Source organism: Mauremys mutica, chromosome 1 (assembly GCF_020497125.1).
Source record: "Mauremys mutica isolate MM-2020 ecotype Southern chromosome 1, ASM2049712v1, whole genome shotgun sequence".
Taxonomy (NCBI): Eukaryota; Metazoa; Chordata; order Testudines; family Geoemydidae; genus Mauremys; species Mauremys mutica.
The window spans coordinates 47606092-47625150 of record NC_059072.1 but is presented as its reverse complement, the minus strand read 5'-3'; the positions used below and the strand labels follow the sequence as shown (position 1 = coordinate 47625150).

The 19059-nt window shown below is 45.4% G+C and overlaps 1 protein-coding gene across 4 annotated transcripts in view; it reads left to right on the top strand.

Annotated features, from left to right (window-relative positions):
• Nucleotides 1-19059, top strand: part of ST7 (suppression of tumorigenicity 7) — a 233005-nt gene that overhangs the window by 123928 nt on the left and 90018 nt on the right. For all 4 annotated transcript variants that reach the window (XM_045002252.1, XM_045002251.1, XM_045002254.1 and 1 more), the window contains exons 3-7: nucleotides 3458-3617; nucleotides 13547-13601; nucleotides 14161-14276; nucleotides 15601-15676; nucleotides 17945-18099. In XM_045002252.1, the coding sequence (XP_044858187.1) occupies nucleotides 3458-3617; nucleotides 13547-13601; nucleotides 14161-14276; nucleotides 15601-15676; nucleotides 17945-18099 (562 nt within the window). The remainder of the gene's footprint in view (nucleotides 1-3457; nucleotides 3618-13546; nucleotides 13602-14160; nucleotides 14277-15600; nucleotides 15677-17944; nucleotides 18100-19059) is intronic.

Here is a 19059-nt window from a genome sequence, read left to right as displayed (position 1 = left end):
ACTGTGGATGCCAGTCTACCTAAGGAGCAAGCTGATTTTCAACATAACAGATTATGCTGCAACCAGTCCTGGCCCACACTACAAACATTCAGGGCTTGGCTACACTTGCAGGTGTGCAGCGCTGGGAGTTACAGCTGTCTTCGTACAGCTGTGTAGTGAAAGCGCTGCAGTGTGGCCACATTTGCAGCGGTGTTGGGAGTGGTGCATTATGGGCAGCTATCCCAGCGTTCAAGTGGCTGCAACGTGCTTTTCAAAAGAGGGGGGTGGGGTGGAGTGTGACAGGGAGCGTGGGGGAGAGAGAGAGAGAGTGAATTTTTGGATCCGACACTGTGTCAGCTCCCTGCCTTGCAAAATCTGACCATTTCCCCGATGCCTCATTCACTCTTAAATGCAAACAGCCTGCAGACCAGATAAGCAGATTCTCTGACGGACTCCCTTTCCCCTCCTCCCCCTCCCCGCCATGCTGTTTCTCTCCTAAAGCAAACACTAGCTGTAGACATTCATGCCCCTGCCTGCCTCATTCACAGCAAACAGGAGCTGTGTTTGTTTTTTAGATAAGCAGCTCCGGGAGCCCCCGAGTTCACAACAAAACAAAGAGAGGCATCATAACAAAACAAAGAGTTCTTTAGTTAAAAGCATTATGGGAAAATTCTGCTGGAGGCCAGTCACAGCGCTTTTGGTGGCCACACTGGCGGAGCAGCGCTGCATCACCAGCGCTGCAATAGTTATACCCGAGGCAGAGCAGGAGTACAGCCAGCGCTGCAGCCAGGGAGATGCAGCGCTGTATGTGCCTTGCAAGTGTGGATGGTGTGTAAGTTGCAGCGCTGTAAACCCACCACCAGCGCTGCAACTCTCCAGTGTAGCCAAGCCCTAAGACTGGATTCCAATGAAAACTAAAGATCAGTACTGCTTTCATTGATCTGTCAGAGGCATATGACAGAGTCTGGAAGGGATGGTCTGCTACTGAAACTGGCCAAAGTGATTCCCCATGTGCAGAATCTCAGGTTGCTGTACACCATGCTTAGTGGCTGAAGGATCCGTGTATACCTTGCAGGCCAAACCAACAAGCTGCTCGCTTTGTATAATGGGCCAAAAAAAGGCTCTGCACTTGCTCCAACACTCCTCAAGGTGTACACGAGCGATTTGCTTGAAACAATAGTGCAGAAGTTTGCATATGCTGATGATTTGGCACTCACAACTCAGGCCTGAAGCTTTAAAGAACTGTTACATCTGACCTTAAGATCGTGGAATGCTTCCAAAAGTGGTGGCTAAGACCAAATCTGAGGAAATTGGTTGTCTCTATTTTCCACTTTGATGGTAGAATCACACAAAACACTCTAACAGTTGAGTTCTCTGGTGAAACTGTGCATTATGGCCCAAAGCCAGCATATCTTGGTGTCATTCTTGACTGCACACTGACCTTTCATGACCACCTCGAGAAAGTAGCCTCTGAAGCAAAGACTCGCATCAACATTACTCAAGAGTCAGCAGGAACAAGCTGCCCTGGTCCTACAAACATCAGCCTTTGCCCTGGTGTATTCAGTTTCAGAGTACTGTGCACCATGTAGACAAGAAGCTGCCATACCCAACTTGTGGATATGCAGCTGAATCAGACCATATGAATCATCATGGGAACTTTAAGATCAACATCTCTACCATGGCTTTCTGAATTAGCAAACATCAGAGCTCCATCGAAATATAGCCACAGCATGAGAACTTAAATGCAATGAAGACTGTCCAGAACTTCCCATCCGGCAGGTTATGGATAATATACTCCAACAATGCCAGAAATTGCAAAAATCATTGTGGACCATACGTGACCACTTCATGTCTCTGGATCTGGCCAGGAAATGGCAAAGCGTCTGGACCTTACCTATCGTTCCAGACAAGCACCTTATTACTGAACCAACAAGCCGCCCTCCCTGTTTCGACCTGTCATATAGACTTTGGTTCACATTGAACTGCATCTGAACAAACCATGGAAGAGGCGACTTGATACACAAGTAGAAAATCAGACTTCCCTTTGTACGATGGTGGTGAGAACATCCAAACTATCAAACACATCATAACGCAGCATCCTAAATATAGATTCAAAGGTGAATTGGATGATATCCACAATGTCAGAGAGGAGGCATTGAAATGGCTTAGGGACCTACAACTGCATCTGTAGAATGTTGTTCTGCAGATGCCATACACACGCACGCACAAGAGAGAGCTCAGTAGAGTGTCATCTGGAGTGGGAGCATTCTCCTGCTGCACCAAAGGAGTGGTTGTTCATTTTCCCATGAGGACACATGAGGACTGGGGAAGAAGCATTACTTATCTGACAGATGGGATGGAGCGGGAGCAACTCAGTACTATGATGACCTGAAGGGTTATCTGTAGGAAATAATGTGGGGTCTGAGTTGAGGGGACTATAGTTGGTAGTAGGGAAAGGCTTGGGAGGGAAGGTGTTGAGTGAATCTGAACTACCATGTAGAAACTGAACCTCCAAGTGGCCCTGCAGAGATTGGTTTAGTGCCAGCCCTCTGTGAACAGAACCTGCGGGTTATCTTGAGTTACATATGTGAACTTAGCCCTGCAGTTTTTCAATAAATCCACTTACTAACTCATAGGGGAAAATAAGGATTAATAATGGGCTGATATTTTGTACAGGGTTTTGTAAGCGGTTTCAGGTATTGGGAAGGACTATACTCAGAAATATAGAAACACTACAAAAAAAGAAAAAAAAAGGCCATTCATGCACAGTTTCCAACCTAATCAATACAAGGAAGTACTGCAAATTTTTCAAGAACCCTTTACCTGAATCATCTTCAGCCCTGTTACTAGACAGAAGTTTGGCTGCTTAAATCAAATATTACCTCAGAACCCTCTGAGATTCTCTCATTACTAATGTGTGTGTTTATAATTTTTTCAGTCAGAAAGAATTTTTACATTTATCTGAAAGAGTCTTCATTTTCAGAGCTGATTTTGTTTCCAGCAACACACACACCACTCCTGTCAGAATATAATTTTTATTTTTATTATTAAAATATCAGGTGTGTGTGTGTGTGTATATATATATATATAAAATATACAATTGTCCTGACAATGAAATCTATTAGTCAGTGAGATAATCTCCCAAGGGAAACTGGAGATTATAATACAAGGACCAATCCTGCATTGGCAGGGGATTCATTAGTGGTTCTGTAAATATGTGTGGGGAGGGAGGTATTGATTAGATAGTAGGAAAGCCAGAGTCTGTTTATTTTCATCTCTTTCCTTTTATGGCCTCTGAGAAATGCTGAGTGATAAATAAGAAATGTTAAGAATGGATAAATAAATGCTAAGAAATGTAAAGTAAAATCTAAATAGATGTGAGAGCATTAATAAAAATCATACTAATTAGACTCCATAGAGAACATGGAGAGACAAAATATATGCACTGGTAATGTGATATCCTTTGCTTCTGTTCTAGATATTTGAGTGGTGGTATTTTCGCAAGTATGGGACATCATTCATTGAGCAGGTCTCTGTGAGCCACTTGCGCCCTCTGCTGGGTGGGGTGGACAATAACTCCCCCAACAACTCTAACACAAGCAATGGGGACTCTGATTCAAACCGACAGAGTGTTTCAGGTAAGAAAATTCCTGTCTGCTGCAAACAATTAACTGTGAATGTCACTCTTTTTCTCTCCTGTTTAACTGAAAGAAGTTGGTGGCTTTTTACTATGCTTCCACTGCAGAAGAATGATAAAATATCCCCTTTGCTCACACTGAACATAGTTCTTGCTGGACGTTCATTCAAAATCTTCACTTTAAATTTTAATTGGTCTGCCCTCATTGTGTTCAGAAATTAAGTCATAGATCACTCGTAAAAATGATGGCTTTTACTGTTTGTTAATGCTGTACGCCTGCGCCCAGGAAAAGCAGAGTGAAAACCAGCTGTATATACAGACGTCTGTTTTATTTGTTTGGTGTGCTTTGGTATTTAAATTGGATTAAAATTTGGGTGAAATAATGTGAAAACAACTGCAGTTCACTTTGTATGGTGAAAAGCCGACCTCTGAGTTTTTAAAATTCAAATGTCTTGAAGTCAGTTCATAGGGAGTAAAGCAGAATTGATTGTTTATCTAAGGAATTTATCCAAGGAGAATGAAATATCTGTGATTATTAGTGAATGAAATATTAGTGATTAAGTTCCTGATACTGAAAAGAATTTCTCACATGTGTAGAGTTAGGTATGTACTTAAGTCTTTGCAGGATCAGGGCCTAAGAAGATGATGCCTGAAAGTCAAATTGTGTCCACGTCTAAATAGCACCACAGGGGAACTAGAGGAAGTAAGACATCCCTTGTACCCCAGAAATACATGCGCGTGTGTGCGCGCACACACACACACACCCCTTTCCTACATCTCCACCGAAGGCATGGAGGGGTAAGCCAGGTCTTTATACCTATCATGAAATGTTGGCCTCATTGAAGTCAATACTCCCATTGAAATCAATAGAGCCAGGATTTCACGTTCAGTGGGTGCAGATGGCTGGAGAACAGGTGAATGGAACAGGGGGTAACGATCTTCTGCTAGTGTAGACCAGCAGCAGAATGGAGCAGAATTGTACCTTCGTGAGGTACTGCAGAAGTAGTGCAGCTATGTGCCACCCTTACATAAGATAGGTTGTAAACCACAATCTTACCCTCAACCATGACCATGTAAGGCTAACTGTAAAATTATCTTGTTTTCCAATAAGAGAAATTGACTAATTGCCCAGAGGTAATTATGTCTTCCTAAATGCTGATTGCTTGGATTCTATTAGCATAAACCAAAGACAGACATTTCCCCTATACTTCTGAAGTTTCTTAGAAATGACACACATTCTTTTTACATTATTGTTGCAAAAGGCAAAGCAATTCTTTTTTCTTTTACAGAAATGCTTGGTTTAATGAGTCCATTATCAAGAAAATCACAGAAAGATCTCAAGAACACTCATCTGCTTTGGCATTATATTATTTTTAACTTAATGTGAATAGTTCATAAGCACTGTTTGCTTTTCATTTTAGTAAGAAGTGGCTCTCTGTGGTCTGCAATAGCTTAGAGGCTGGTTCTGTTCCTGGCTCTGGCGCAGATTTGCTGTGTGACTTTGGGCAAGTCATATTCAGCTAGATTTTTGAAAGAGGCCTCTGTTTTTTGATGCCTACTGTGAGACACCTTGTGCTTGGTTTTCTGAGATGCTAAGCACCTGCAGCTCCCATTAACTTCAGTGGGAGTGCTGGGTGCTGCAACTCAAATCCATGGTGTCTCAGCACCCAAAAACTGAGGTCCTCAAATTCAGTGATTACTTCTGAAAATTTTGGCCTGAACTGTGTTGTGTCTCTCTAATAATAGCTGTATTATCTCTCTGTACCCCTGTTGTTTCTGAAGTGCTTTGAGATCCTTACATGAAAGGTCTAGATGTGAAAATTGTTATTTATTTATTTATATTCTTCTGGACACAGGGGCATTTATTTGCTCTGTACTCATATGAAGACAGCATTAGCACAGAAGAAATAAGCCCTGTAAAGTAGTGATGAAAAGGAGGGTTGTGATATAGTTATGGTATTGGACTTGAATTTAGAAGATTGGTCTCCAATTCCTGGCTCTAGCACAGGGGTCTCAAACTCAAATGACCCCGAGGGCCGCATGAGGACTAGTGCATTGGCCCGAGGGCCGCATCACTGACACGCCCCCTTGCTGCCCCTGGCCCCACCCCCAATCCACCCCTTCCATGAGGCCCCGCCCCTGCCCTGTCTCTTCTCCACCTCCTCCCCTAAGCGCGCGCAGTTTTAATAAATATATACACTCAGTAATGCACCTCACTCAAAGGACAAAACATGCACTTAGATTTACTGCCTAAGGCTCTGGGAGGGAGTTTGGGTGGGGGAGGGGGTCTGGATGCAGGCTCTGTGCTCGATGCAGGCTCCAGGCTGCGGCAGGGGGTGGGGGTGCAGGCTTTGGGACGGAGTTTGGGGATAGGAGGGAGTGCAGGGGTGAGGGCTGTGGGGCTGAGGGCGAGGGGTACATGATGCAGGAGGGGGCTCAGGGCTAGGGAAGAGGGTTGGGCTGTGGGGTGAGGGCTGTGGATGAGGGGTTCATGATGCGAGGGGGCTCAGGGCTAGGGAAGAGGTTTGGAGTGTGGGGTGAGGGCTGTGGATGAGGGGTTCATGATTTGGGGGCGCTCAGGGCTGGGGCAGAGGATTAGGGTGCGGGGGGATGAGGGGTTCATGATGTGGGGGCGCTCAGGGCTGGGGCAGAGGATTAGGGTGTGGGGGGATGAGGGCTCTGGCTGGGGCTGAGGATTAGGGTGCAGGGGGATGAGGGGTTCATGATGTGGGGGTGCTCAGGGCTGGGGCTGAGGATTAGGGTGCGGGGGGAATGAGGGCTCTGGCTGGGGCTGAGGGTTTGGGGTTGGAGAGGCTCAGGGTAAGGGAAGCCTGCCTTGCCAGTACTGGTGGAGGGCAGGCACTAGGACCCTGCACCCTAATCCTCAGACCCAGCCAGAGCCCTCATCCCCCCACACCCTAATCCTCAGCCCCAGCCAGAGCCCTCATCCCCCCACACCCTAATCCTCTGCCCCAGCCCTGAGCGCCCCCACATCCTGAACCCCTCATCCCCCCGCACCCTAATCCTCTGCCCCAGCCCTGAGCGCCCCCACATCATGAACCCCTCATCCCCCGCACCCTAATCCTCAGCCCCAGCCAGAGCCCTCATTCCCCCGCACCCTAATCCGCAGCCCCAGCCCTGAGCACCCCCACATCATGAACCCCTCATCCCCCTGCACCCTAATCCTCAGCCCCAGCCAGAGCCCTCATCCCCCCGCACCCTAATCCTCTGCCCCAGCCCTGAGCGCTTCCCTTCCCCCCCCCAGCCCGGCCCCGGCGGGTCCCGCTTCCCTTCCCCCGGCCCGGCCCCGGCGGGTCCCGCTTCCCTCCCCCACCCCCCGGCCCGGCCCGGGCCCGGGCCCGGGCCCCGGCGGGTCCCGCTTCCCCCCCCCCCCTTACCCGAGCGCGTCTCCGGCGGTCCCGCTCAGAGCCGCGTGGTGAGGGGGCGGGGCTGGGAGCTCCACGCCGAGCGCAGCGCTCAGCCCAGAGCTCCCAGCCCCGCCCCCTCCCCACGCGGCTCGGAGCGGGCGGGGCTCAGGCGCTCGGACGGAGACTCGGCGCTCTATGCGCCGAGGCTCCAGGAGAGGGGCGGAGGCGGGAGCCTCCGCTTTTCTCTTGGGGGGCCCTGCGGAGCTCCCCTGGGGAGCTCCGCGGGCCGCAGGGAAGAGCTCCGCGGGCCGCATGCGGCCCGCGGGCCGCATGTTTGAGACCCCTGCTCTAGCACATACTTCTGGTCTGTGCAGATCACTTAAAGGCTAATTTTCAGAAGTGCTCAGCACCTGCAGCTACCACTGTCTCCAGTCGGAGTTGTGGGTACTCAGCACTTCTGAAAATCAGGGTCTTAATCTCTCTGTGCTTCATTTCCTCATCTGTAAAATGGGGATAGTAGAACTTGCCTATTTTATGGGACTGTTCTGAGGATAAATACATTATTGCTTCCAGGTGCTTGGATACTCAAGTGACAGGGACAGTATAGGTATATAGACAGAATACCAGGGGGGCCAATATAGTCTCTTTCTTAGAGACTGTTGAGGAATAAGATCCTACAGAAATGACACTATGGTCTATGCTTCCCTTGATTCATCAAAATCCGTGTCTCTGTTTCCCAGTTAATATTTTTATGTAGGTAAATGTGTGACTTTTGAAGACATGTAACTGCTTTTTGTTAAGAAAACTGCAGATCCCTTCACACATATATAATTGTTTTAGCCCCATCTTGCCGTTCAACACATATGTGTTAGGCCTTGTCTACACTGGTGGCGGCATGTAAGGTACAGGCACTACATATGTAGCAGCATGCCACAGTGACAAGCAGGCTGAGTCCACACTGCGTTTTGTAGCTACACGTCAGTGAAAGGCTCTAGCAGTGGGTAGACAGTGAGGAAAGGCTCTTGCAGCTTGGAGCCTTTCCCCACTGGCTCCCCCACTGCCAGAGTCCTTCCCCGCTGCTGGAGCTTTTCCCTGTGGCCGGGAAGCAGCAGGACATTATGCTGCTAAAAACCGCAGTGTAGATGGGAGTGGCACTGCTTGGGCACATGGAGAACCGTGTAGGGTACATATGCGAAGTTTCTGGCATCTCTGTACTCCACTCACCTAAGCCACATCTCACCATCTCCACTGCTCTTTATACCCATGCTAGGGGGCATGCAATGTATGTACTCTATGCACTGCTGTAAGGAGTGTGCAGTGTAGACATACACTTAATATTAGAAACTCATTTAGCTTTCATTAGGGTTGTGTCTCTAGAATCAGTTCAGATTTCATTAAATTTATCTCCTCTTCAGTATGTCAGAATTAAAGAATCGAGGAAAAGTCTGTGAAAATGAAAAAAATAAATAAACGAGAAAGGGTATTTGTTTAGATCTGCTACTTTTATGTCAGTAATCTCCATCATGTTTCTTGTTAAATATCAGTAGAGTGTTTTTCACTCCTGCTCATCTAGGTTTATCAGAAATTCAACGGCATTCCCAAGTTAAATACGTTTGGTAACCTCAGCAATCTTGGTCTCCACTGGACATTTTCTACATTATGTAACCTGCACATAGCTTAGCGAAGTTCAGCAGCTGACATTCCCATCTCAGGAGAGTTAAAAGGCTTACGCAGCAGCAGTGTTGTACTGTGGACCAGGGTTGGACTGTATTGACAGAGAGCATGGGAAAGTGCAGCACATGCCTGTATGTGTCAATGCTTTTAACCACACTTCAGCAAGTCCAAAATATACTCAAAATTTTATAACAGACGCTCTCAAACCTCTTGCCAAGATTTTCTGCTGTAAGGAAATAGCTGAAAGAGCTCTTGCATTTCAATTTGTATGCATAGAAGTGCTGTGTGACAATCACTTGGTCTCTCTCTGCCTCAGTTCCCTACCTATTGAATGGGGACAATGGCCCTACCCTGCTTCACAGGGGATATTGTGAAGATAAATACATGCAAGACCGTGAGGTGCTCAGATAGTGTGGTGATGGGGTCAGATAATTATCTAAGATAGATAGAATATTCCATCAGAACCACTTCTACCTTTGAGTCCTCTTTCAGGAATTCGATAACATCTATGAGCCTGGGTGCTGCACTTTAGGAAGGACATGGATAAATTGGAGAGAGTCCAGAGGAGAGAAACAAAAATGATAAAAAAAAGTTTAGAAAATCTGACCTATGAGGAAAGGTTAAAAAAACTGGAGATATCTAGTCTTGGGAAAAGAAGACTGGGGGGACCTGATGACAGGCTTCAAATATGTTAAGGGCTGTTATCAAGAGGACGGTGATCAATTGTTCTCCATGTCCACTGAAAGTAGGCATAATCTGCAGCCAGGGAGATTTCGGTCAGATATTAGGAAAAACTTTCTAACTATAAGGGCAGGTAAGCCCTGGCATGAGCTTTCAAGAGATGTTGTGAAATCCCCATCATTGGAGGTTTATTGAGAACAGGTTGGACAAATATCTGTCAGGGATGCTCTAGTTTATTTGGTTCTGCCTCATCTTAGGGGTCTGGATTTGATGATCTCTCAAGATCCCTTCCATCCTATATTTCTATGATTCTATGACTGTACATCAGATCCTGTGAATTCCTTAATAATGCCATCATATAATCCCTCTGGAACAACTACATGGTGTTCGTATCTTCCAAAAGAAATCAGTACTCTGAACTTCACTGTAGAATGAGTGCCTGAAAAGACAGAATACTCTTCAATAAGATCTATCTAGTTATTCAGTAATTGGAACACTACTGTGATCTATCAATATCCTATAATATGATGTAAGAGATATGCTTTCCAGACTATTATAAATCAAAATAGGGATATTCCTTCTAATTTCTAAATCTAAATGACTGAAGATGTCTGTTCTATGTTCGATTCTCCTCTGTTTTCTTATGCTGGCATTTGTTTACTGGAGTGTAGCAAATATCCTTGTCATCAGAATACTAGGACTACAGCTGCTCTGTTCAGACTCTGTTATGAGCAGATGCAAAGATAGAAACAAAAAAAGGGAGCATCTTCTATAACCAGCCAAACTAGTGCCCAGCTGCTCCCAGGATAGGGGAGACTGGAAAGGCAGTAAAACACCATTTTTCCCAATTTGCACCACCCTAACCAGGTGTTCTGACTTCTTATGCACCCAAGGATTTAGTCCAATAACTTTAAAGTTAAGCAATCAAGCAAAAAGAATGACATCACAGTCATCAAGCCAGTGTTAACTGCCTTCTTTCCTATTTATGGCAATCAGAGTAACCGGACCATTTAATTATTCTTCAGGGACTGAGATGTCTGATTTTACCTTAATAAGTACTATAGTTTGAAAAATCATATTTTGTATTAATCACCAGAGACAAGCTTGGCAAACAACCACCCTCTCCAGCTATACTAGAGGATGGTTGGACACCGTTCAAACACCTCTGTTGTTGCAGGTGTATAGTCTTCTAACCTTAGCTGGCTGCTGTAGTGATTTAGACATGAACAGGGAAGCATTTATCTTCTTATAGTGTTGTCTTTATTGTAGTAAGTTGCAATGTTTTGCTATCAGAAAGTAATATTGAGGTGAGAATTTTATTGCAATAAGATCTTTCCTTTTTAACAACTGCCATTGCTTTTCCTATCCCTTTCTTTTTTTTCTAAAGAGACATTGTGAGCCTGCTTAGGCCCCAAATCGTGCTTTCCTTAGAAGTGATGTAATCTAATGGAAGAGACTGCTTTGGACATTAAGTACCTAAAATATAGTAGAAATCCTCCACTCCATCACCAAGGGCCAAATTCGAGTTCAGATGCTTCTGCAGTGTGGAACCACAGCTGGAGACAATACAGCTCAGCAGGGCTGTGGAGAACCTACTCCTATCCTGAGGAAGGGAGGTGTTACATTTGGAAGGACTTCATCCAGGAGACCAAATAAGGACTCCATGCCAGCCATTCCCTCTTGCTGCCTAGGAGGACCCAGTCCTCTGATTTGGCTGAGCTCTGCTCAGCACAGAACCCAGAGGGATGAGAGTGTAATGGCAAATGTAGTCATGTAACACCTTTATGCTGCCCTCCAATGCCAGGGCACACAAAAGGCCAGTATGGAGGAGCCTAGGGGTTAAACCAGGATCTGTTCAAGGCTGCTCTAAAGTTACACCTGTCTGTTTTTAAACAGAAATATTTCATTAAATGTGAACCATATTTTATGAGTATTAGAACACCCACTAGAAATATAGAGGAACAATAATTAAATTAATCCCAGGCCAGTGGTCCAGAGATATCCAACATTCTTGCAGAAGTAACAATGCACTCCCCCGATTGGCGTTCTATCAATGATCTCAACTTCCGTACTGCCTACTGCCTCTTCGGCAACAATGTAATGAACCTAAATACCATACCTGCCTGAAACAAGACTACTTGTGGCTAACAACTCATTGATAATGAAACAGGAAGAAAGTAAAAAGTGCTCTCCTGCAACCATGTTTTTCTCCACCTGTGTTTTTGCTCCCTCCAAACTCCTGCCTTTTGCCACATCACTATGGGTACGTCTAGACTATCTGCCATATCGGCAGGTAGCGATCGATTTCTTGGGGATCGATATATCGCATCTCATCTAGACGCGATATATCGATCCCCGAAAGCACTCCCGTCGACTCCGGAACTCCACCAGTGCAAATGGCGGTAGCGGAATCGACAGGGGGAGCCACGGACGTCGATCCCGTGCCGTGAGGACGAGAGGTAAATCGATCTAAGATACTTCGACTTCAGCTACGCTATTCACGTAGCTGAAGTTGCGTATCTTAGATCGATCCCCCCCCTAGTGTAGACCAGCCCTATGTTTTACACATATGTTATCTAATTTAGGGCTGACCCTGAGAGCTGTTGACATCTGCAACTCTATTTTTCAGACTGCCAAAGGAATTACTGCAAATTTATGCAAGATGCTTTCTCTCCCTGCCAGTCCAACACCACTTCTCAATCAGGCCTGGACATAGCAATGGAGAATATGAAAAGAGCACTGCTTGACTCCCATTCTATATTTCTATTTCTCATTGTTGTATGCAGTGTTGTTGTAGCCCTGTCGCTCCCAGGATATTAGAGAGACAAGCTGGGTGAGGTAATATCTTTTATTGGACCAACTTTTGTTTTGTCTCTCTCACCAACAGAAGTTGGTCCAGTAAAAAGATATTACCTCACCCAGCTTGTCTCTCTGTTTCTCATTGTGACAGACTAGGGTATTCATTATGTCTCAGGATCAGGCCTATGTATTATAAAATTCATAGATTAGATACCTTGTCAACTTATCATCATAGTGTAGACCTTTGCTGCAGTGAGGTCCTGGTGAGTTAACATGATGCCATTGACATTTCATAGTAGAAAATTTTCAGGTTGACATTTGGTTGTGATGAAAAGCAGCCTGATAAAATGTCAGTGATGCAATATTGCTGGCAAAACAAGGCACGACAAGTTCTTGCAGTGACTTGCGTGATGTATATTACAATAAAGGGTCTGCAGCAAAATTATGTGCTACCATACAGTGCATGTCTGAATCTTTTTTGGTTGCAAATATTGGGTCTGATTCTGGTCTCACTTTCATTGGTGTAAATCAGGAGTGATTCTGTTTCAATCAGGGAGTTCCACTGGTATAGAATTTGTGCAAGTGAAACCAGAATCAGGCTTTTGTATTTGGGAAGCTGTAGGAATTAATGCTATTAATCTTGTAAGATCTGTTCTAAATGGTATTATTGTTGGGGATTTTCTTGAGTCTCCCTGCCTGTGAGATGGATTTGGATATGAACGTGGGGAACTTGTAATCTTATTGTATTTTTGTATAAGAGGAGCAAAACATATGAAACTCTTTTAGTGTTCCCAAGCCTTTGCCGTGAACTTTCCTCTGCCAATCAATCTTAGCATCCCTTGTCAATCGTGGGATGGTTATAACTCAAGCAAGGTCAGCAGCTGGTGCCAGAGGTTTTTTTTTTTATATAATTTCAAATGCTGAGGAGGAATTAAAGCAGCCAATTGTAGTTGAGATTCTCACTGATTTATAACAGTAACTAGACAATGAAGTTTGCCTCTAGAAATAATAAGTCCATAGGGACATGATTAATTACAGGATTTTTCAACACAATAATCCCAGATATGATCCTCCCCCACTGCCCCACACTCATTATGGTAAATGTGAAACCTGGCAGTAATCAAAACAGTCATTTTAATCTTCCGTTTGAAACTTTGTTAGGGATTGTTTTCTTGAATGATATAATTTGTTAACCCTAAATTATAAGGAAATCATTGAAAGGGATAGAGTGAGAAGATACATTTACCTGTATCTTCATGCCTTTAATTTGCTATTTGGTTGTATAGGAAATAAAAGCAGACCACCACAACTTCTTAGAGGGTAATTGATGTTTCTGATGAATGTCAGTGTTAAGGTTGTAATTTTGGGGAGTTTCATTAATGTATATTTTTGTTTCTCCTTGTGACAGAATGCAAAGTGTGGCGAAATCCATTAAACCTATTCAGAGGAGCTGAGTATAACCGGTAAGTGTCACAGGAGTCTGTTGTGCAGTAGCATAGCCCTGAGAAGCGCACAGAGAACGTTCTAAACACCAAGCAAAATACCTTTTGGACAGCATTCAGCTATGCCTCTACTTGGTAAATGTTTTTGAATGGGAAGGAATTTAGCTCCATTTTCAAGAGCCCAGTAATATAGTTAGAACACCTACAAATCTAAATGTTTTAAAAGGGTCTGGTATTTGTTAACAATACAGTGGCAGTTCCGTTCAAATTGATTGTAATAGAGTAATTGAGTGGGTTGTAGTTAGCTTCTATGGGTCTTAACTTTTCAATACGTCTGTATTCATTTCCAATGTGTATTTTTCAAGATACTGATTAGCCTATGTGAAACGACTGTAGCTCCTTCAAAGGACAAGAAAATGCACAAAATGTAGAGAACAATTATACATTGGTAGGGAGGCGGACTGGATAAACTAATAGGTCATGTCCATCTCTCATTTCTAGGATTCCCCTTTGGTATAGATTTGCTGTATGTGTGTCTTCTGATGTACCAAAATGTCTGACTTTGTTGGTGCCTTTACAGATATACGTGGGTGACAGGAAGAGAACCTTTGACCTACTATGATATGAATCTTTCAGCGCAGGATCATCAAACGTTCTTTACATGTGACACAGATCATTTACGGCCTGCAGATGCCAGTAAGAAAATGCACTTTTTCTGAGTGTTTAATGGTAGTTTTAGTCTGGGGTTAGCAGAAATTTGTCTCAGGGATCAACTTTCTTCAAACAGACTAGCAAAGGCAAGGGCTTGATCATATTTCAGTGATGCTCCTCTGGGTAAAAAATTGGGAATTTGTGGAGTCACATTATTAATGTGTAGATTTCAAACAAGTAATCATTTACTTATGTGCCATTTATTGCTTGAGAGACACTTCACTATATTTTGTACTGTCTGTCACTAAAGCCATTCACGTTTACAAAGACTCAGGTTTCCCTCCTACTTCCAGCAATGGTTTCTGACATATACAGAGGTAAAACAAGTTGTTATACCATCTGGTGCAATGCTGATTTATACATTCTGGGTCAAATTCAGCCCTCATTTACACAGGAGCTACACCCATGTAAGTGAAGTAGAACTCAGCCCTATGTTTTACTGGCCCACTGAAACTGGAAGCTGTAGGGAGCAATGGAAACTGGAAATTATAACCTGCTTTGATTCAAGAGATTCTAATTGTGTTAAATATTTATTGAATAATGCATTAGATAATACTTTGCAATGCAAAACAATGATTTACAGATCCTGAGCCCTGCCCCATGGTCTCTCTGCCTCATGCTCAGTCCCAAGCTCTTACCCTGAGAGGAGTCATGCTGAAGAGCACCATCTCCATCAGGGGCCAGGCAGTTCTGGGACTCCCAGGATCCATCCTCCTTCTACATCTCCACTTCCCCAGGAAGCACCAAAAGCTCAGATCCAATCCTCCCACCCTCCTGCGGACTGGGGGCTCCCAGTGCCCCTCGGCACCGGAAGGACTGCCAAGGGGTGTGTGTGTGTGCGAGAGAGAGAGAAATGGCCAAGCAGGTGCATGGAGTGGCATTCAAATTTGACCTGGCCGCTCCTCTGTCATGAGGGATTCCTTGCTAGGCCTAATTTACAGTTCTGGTCGGGGCAGCTGGGCCCCCCTGAAACTCCCCTTGTTGCACCCCTCCTGGGAGGAAGAGAGTCCCTATGCTTTCTCCCTCCCCTTTAGTGCAACAGTGCAGCTTTATGCGTGATCTAGCCCTAGTCCAGATTTAGCTGTAAACAAAGGTTTAATTAAATGAAAGATTAACCATAGGGATTGAGGAGAGCAACTGAAATTGATTATGTGTCTTTTGAGTGACTGACTGAACCTCCTGGTTTGTGAAACGCTCAGCAGTGAGTCAAACTGAAAGCAATTAATCGAGTTGTTGTTGTGCAGTCAATTCTCCCTGTTAATGCTGCAGTGACTGACATGCCACCGTTTTGCTTTGTTTTAATGAATAGTAATGCAAAAAGCCTGGAGAGAGAGAAACCCGCAAGCCAGAATTTCTGCAGCACACGAAGCCTTGGAGTTGAATGAGTAAGTGACAATAACATAAGAATTATTTCATGTCATTTAAAAATCCACTGGATAATATCTTAGGGCACTGATTTTTGAAAAAAAAATTATTCTTAATTACAGGCCTGTCACAGAAAGACCAAGACACTGTGAGGAAAGCCAAAGCTGTATGTTGTAATAGCTCTGCATTTATAAAAGTGGACCTTATAGTATAGGTGCTGGGGAAAAGTTGCAGGGGACAAGTTCCAGGAACCCATAATGGATTTCCTAATATATGATCATTTCCTCCTTATCTGTTTGTGTGGCATAGCGTGGCCCCTTTGGCACTTGTTGATGCAGCAGTTGTAGGCCCAATGCAAAGGCCAATGAGATGTCAATGAGCATGTTGAAGTATTAAACATATTGCCTCATGATGAATGATGAGTGTATTTGATAGAGGAGAGGTGGCACCAGATAGTTCCCTATTGGAGTTGGGGATAGGGTGACCAGGTGTCCAGTTTTCGACTGGAACACTTGGTCGAAAAGGGACCAGGGTGGCTCTGGTCAGCACAGCCAACCGGGCCGTTAGAAGTCCGGTTGGTGGTGCTGCGGCGCTAAGGCAAGCTAGTCCCTACCCATCCTGGCTGGCACCGCGCTGCGCCCCGGAAGTGGGCAGCAGGTCTGGCTCCTAGGTGGAGGGGCCATAGGGCTCCGCGCGCTCACCTCCCTCCCCCCGAGCACCGGCTCCACACTGGGGAGCTGGGGTGGGGTTCCTGCGGGCAAGAGCAGGAACCCCACCCCAGAGCGTGTGGAGCCTCCTGGCCCCCGCGTTTAGGAGCCGGACCTGCTGCTGGCTGCTTCTGGGGCATGCGAAGCGCAGTACTAGGACAGGCAGGGAGCCACCTGAGGTAAGCCCACACCCCAACCCTGAACCCCCTACCCCAGCCCTGAGCCCTGGCCCCCCAAAGCCAGAGCACCCTCCTGTACCCCAAACCCCTCATCCCCAGCCCCAGCCCAGAGCCTGCACCTCCCCTGCACCCCAACTCTCTTCCCCAGCTCAGAGCTCCCTCCCACACTCCAAATCCCTTGGACCCACCTCCCAGCTTGGAGGTCCCTCCTGCACCCCAAACCCCTCATTCCCAGCCCTACCCCAGAGCCAGTACCTCAGCCCAGAGTCCTCATCCCCTCCCACACCCCAGCCCCCTTCCTCAACCTGCAGCCCCTTCTCATACTCCAAATCCCTCATTTCTGGCCCCACCCTGAAGCCTGCACCCCCAGTTAGAGCCTTCACCCCAACCCCCTGCCCCAGCCCAGTGAAAGTGAGTGAGGATGGTGGAGAGCGAGCCACTGAGGGAGGGGGAATGGAGTGAGTGGGAGGCATGGCCTGGGAAGGGGAAGGGCAGGGGCGGGGCCTCAGGGAAGGGGTGGAGGTAGGCTTTCAGCTTTATTTATTTATCTATTTTATTTGATATCATGTAAGAAACATGCAAGTCTATAGGATTTTTATTGTCCATGAGTCCACTATTAATTTTTTTTAATGAAAAATCATGGATTTCTATGATCCCACAATCAGTTCATTTCAATGAGGCTTTCTTGGCATGACAAGCAATACAAGTGCTATAAAAGTGTATAAAAAGAGAATGACTCCACTCAGGTATCTGCCAGAAGTAGTTTTACATTCCAGGCTAAGGTAAACTGACTGCATATTAATCAGGGAAAAATAACCTAGTGATTGATCCCTTGTTTTCTCTTTGGTTATTGTTCTCTGATTTTTCTAACTATATAAAACAATGAACAAATAAAATATTATCATATGATTGGGTGAACATGGCTTTCTATTGTATTTACCTTTGTATTTTTTCTTATTTTATTGTAATTGGTTCAGTTCTTTGTTTCTTTTCATACAGCAAAAACATTTAATTTTAAAAAGATCAAAGATGTCCCATATAATATGCTGACAATAATAATACTTAGAACTAAAGATCTCATGTGAGTTGATGATGATGATGTTAGTGCCAGATCTGACCACCCTTATTTACATAAAGCAGTACTTGTACTTCACGAGCAACTTCATTAGTTTCGTTGGGACTACTCCAGTAGTTAAATATTCTTCTGAATAAGTCAGAATGTAGAATCTGGCCACTAATGTAGTTACTGTACACAGATTTGTCAAAAAGGAACCTGAACAAAACAGAATTTCTTATATATTTGATATATCCTTGCCAGTCCGCATGTGTTTGTGTTTGATAGCTAGGGATTGACTTTGCTGTCTCATGAATTATTGCTTTTTGTCATTGATCTCATTGACAGGTGTGCCACTGCTTATATTCTCTTGGCTGAAGAGGAAGCAACAACTATTGTGGAGGCAGAGAAGCTGTTTAAGCAGGCTCTGAAAGCAGGAGAGGGCTGCTACAGGCGTAGCCAGCAGTTACAGCATCATGGAGCCCAGTATGAAGCCCAACACAGTAAGCCTCTTTGGAATTTCTTCAATAATTCTAGAGAGTAAGAGGAGAATTTCTTCAGCCTGCTAGGAATCTTTTTATTCAGGCTTGACTTTCTCCTTTCCCTTGCGCGTAGTTTAGTTATTTATACCTATGTGAAGTGAGAGTAAAATGACATTGTTCGCTTCACACAAGTGTTTGTGAGTACTCAAAGTACAAGGCAATGGAGAATTGGGAACATCTCTAACAATTATTGGAATTTGGTCTGAGTCTTTATATTCTCTTTCAGTTCTTTTTGCCTGGTTTTCTCATAATCTCAGCAATGATACGAGTAAAAATATAAGTCATCACTCAGGCTGCGATTCTGTCACAGAGATCGTGGAAGTTATGGATTCTGTGACTTTCCACGACCTCTGTGACTTCCGCAGCTGCAGCGGCCAGTGCAGCTGGCCACGGGGCACACAAAGAGCTGGCCGCAGGGTCAGCCGTAGCAGCCAGTGTGACTGGCCCTGGGGCTGCTCCAGCAGCAGCAGCTGTGGCTGGCCCCAGGGTGTGGCCTAACAGCAGTCCTGGGGGCGGTCCCAGTCGTGGGTGGTCCCTGGGATCAGCTGCCCAGGGCCACCCAAGCAGCAACGGTCCTGGGGGTGGCCGGAGCAGCAGCCCCAGGGAGCCCCCTGTCAGAGTCTACCCTCACTTGAAACTGGGGGGTTTCAAGGTGAGGACCCGCATGTCTTCCCCCACCCCAAAATCCTCGGGTCGGTCTCCCCTTTGCTGCCACCACCTCGGTCAATTACGTGGGCCGGGACACCCCTGTTTTCCCCCTGTCTCCCTCCAAAGACACTCCCTGGGGAACACAGATCAATTCACAGAGGAGGAACCTCCCCCCTCCCCTCTCTGCCCGGAGATAAGCTGTCTCACCACCGAGAGAGAATGTCTTAGCCCCTCCCCCTATATCCACAGTAGAAGGGATTTAATCAAATCTTT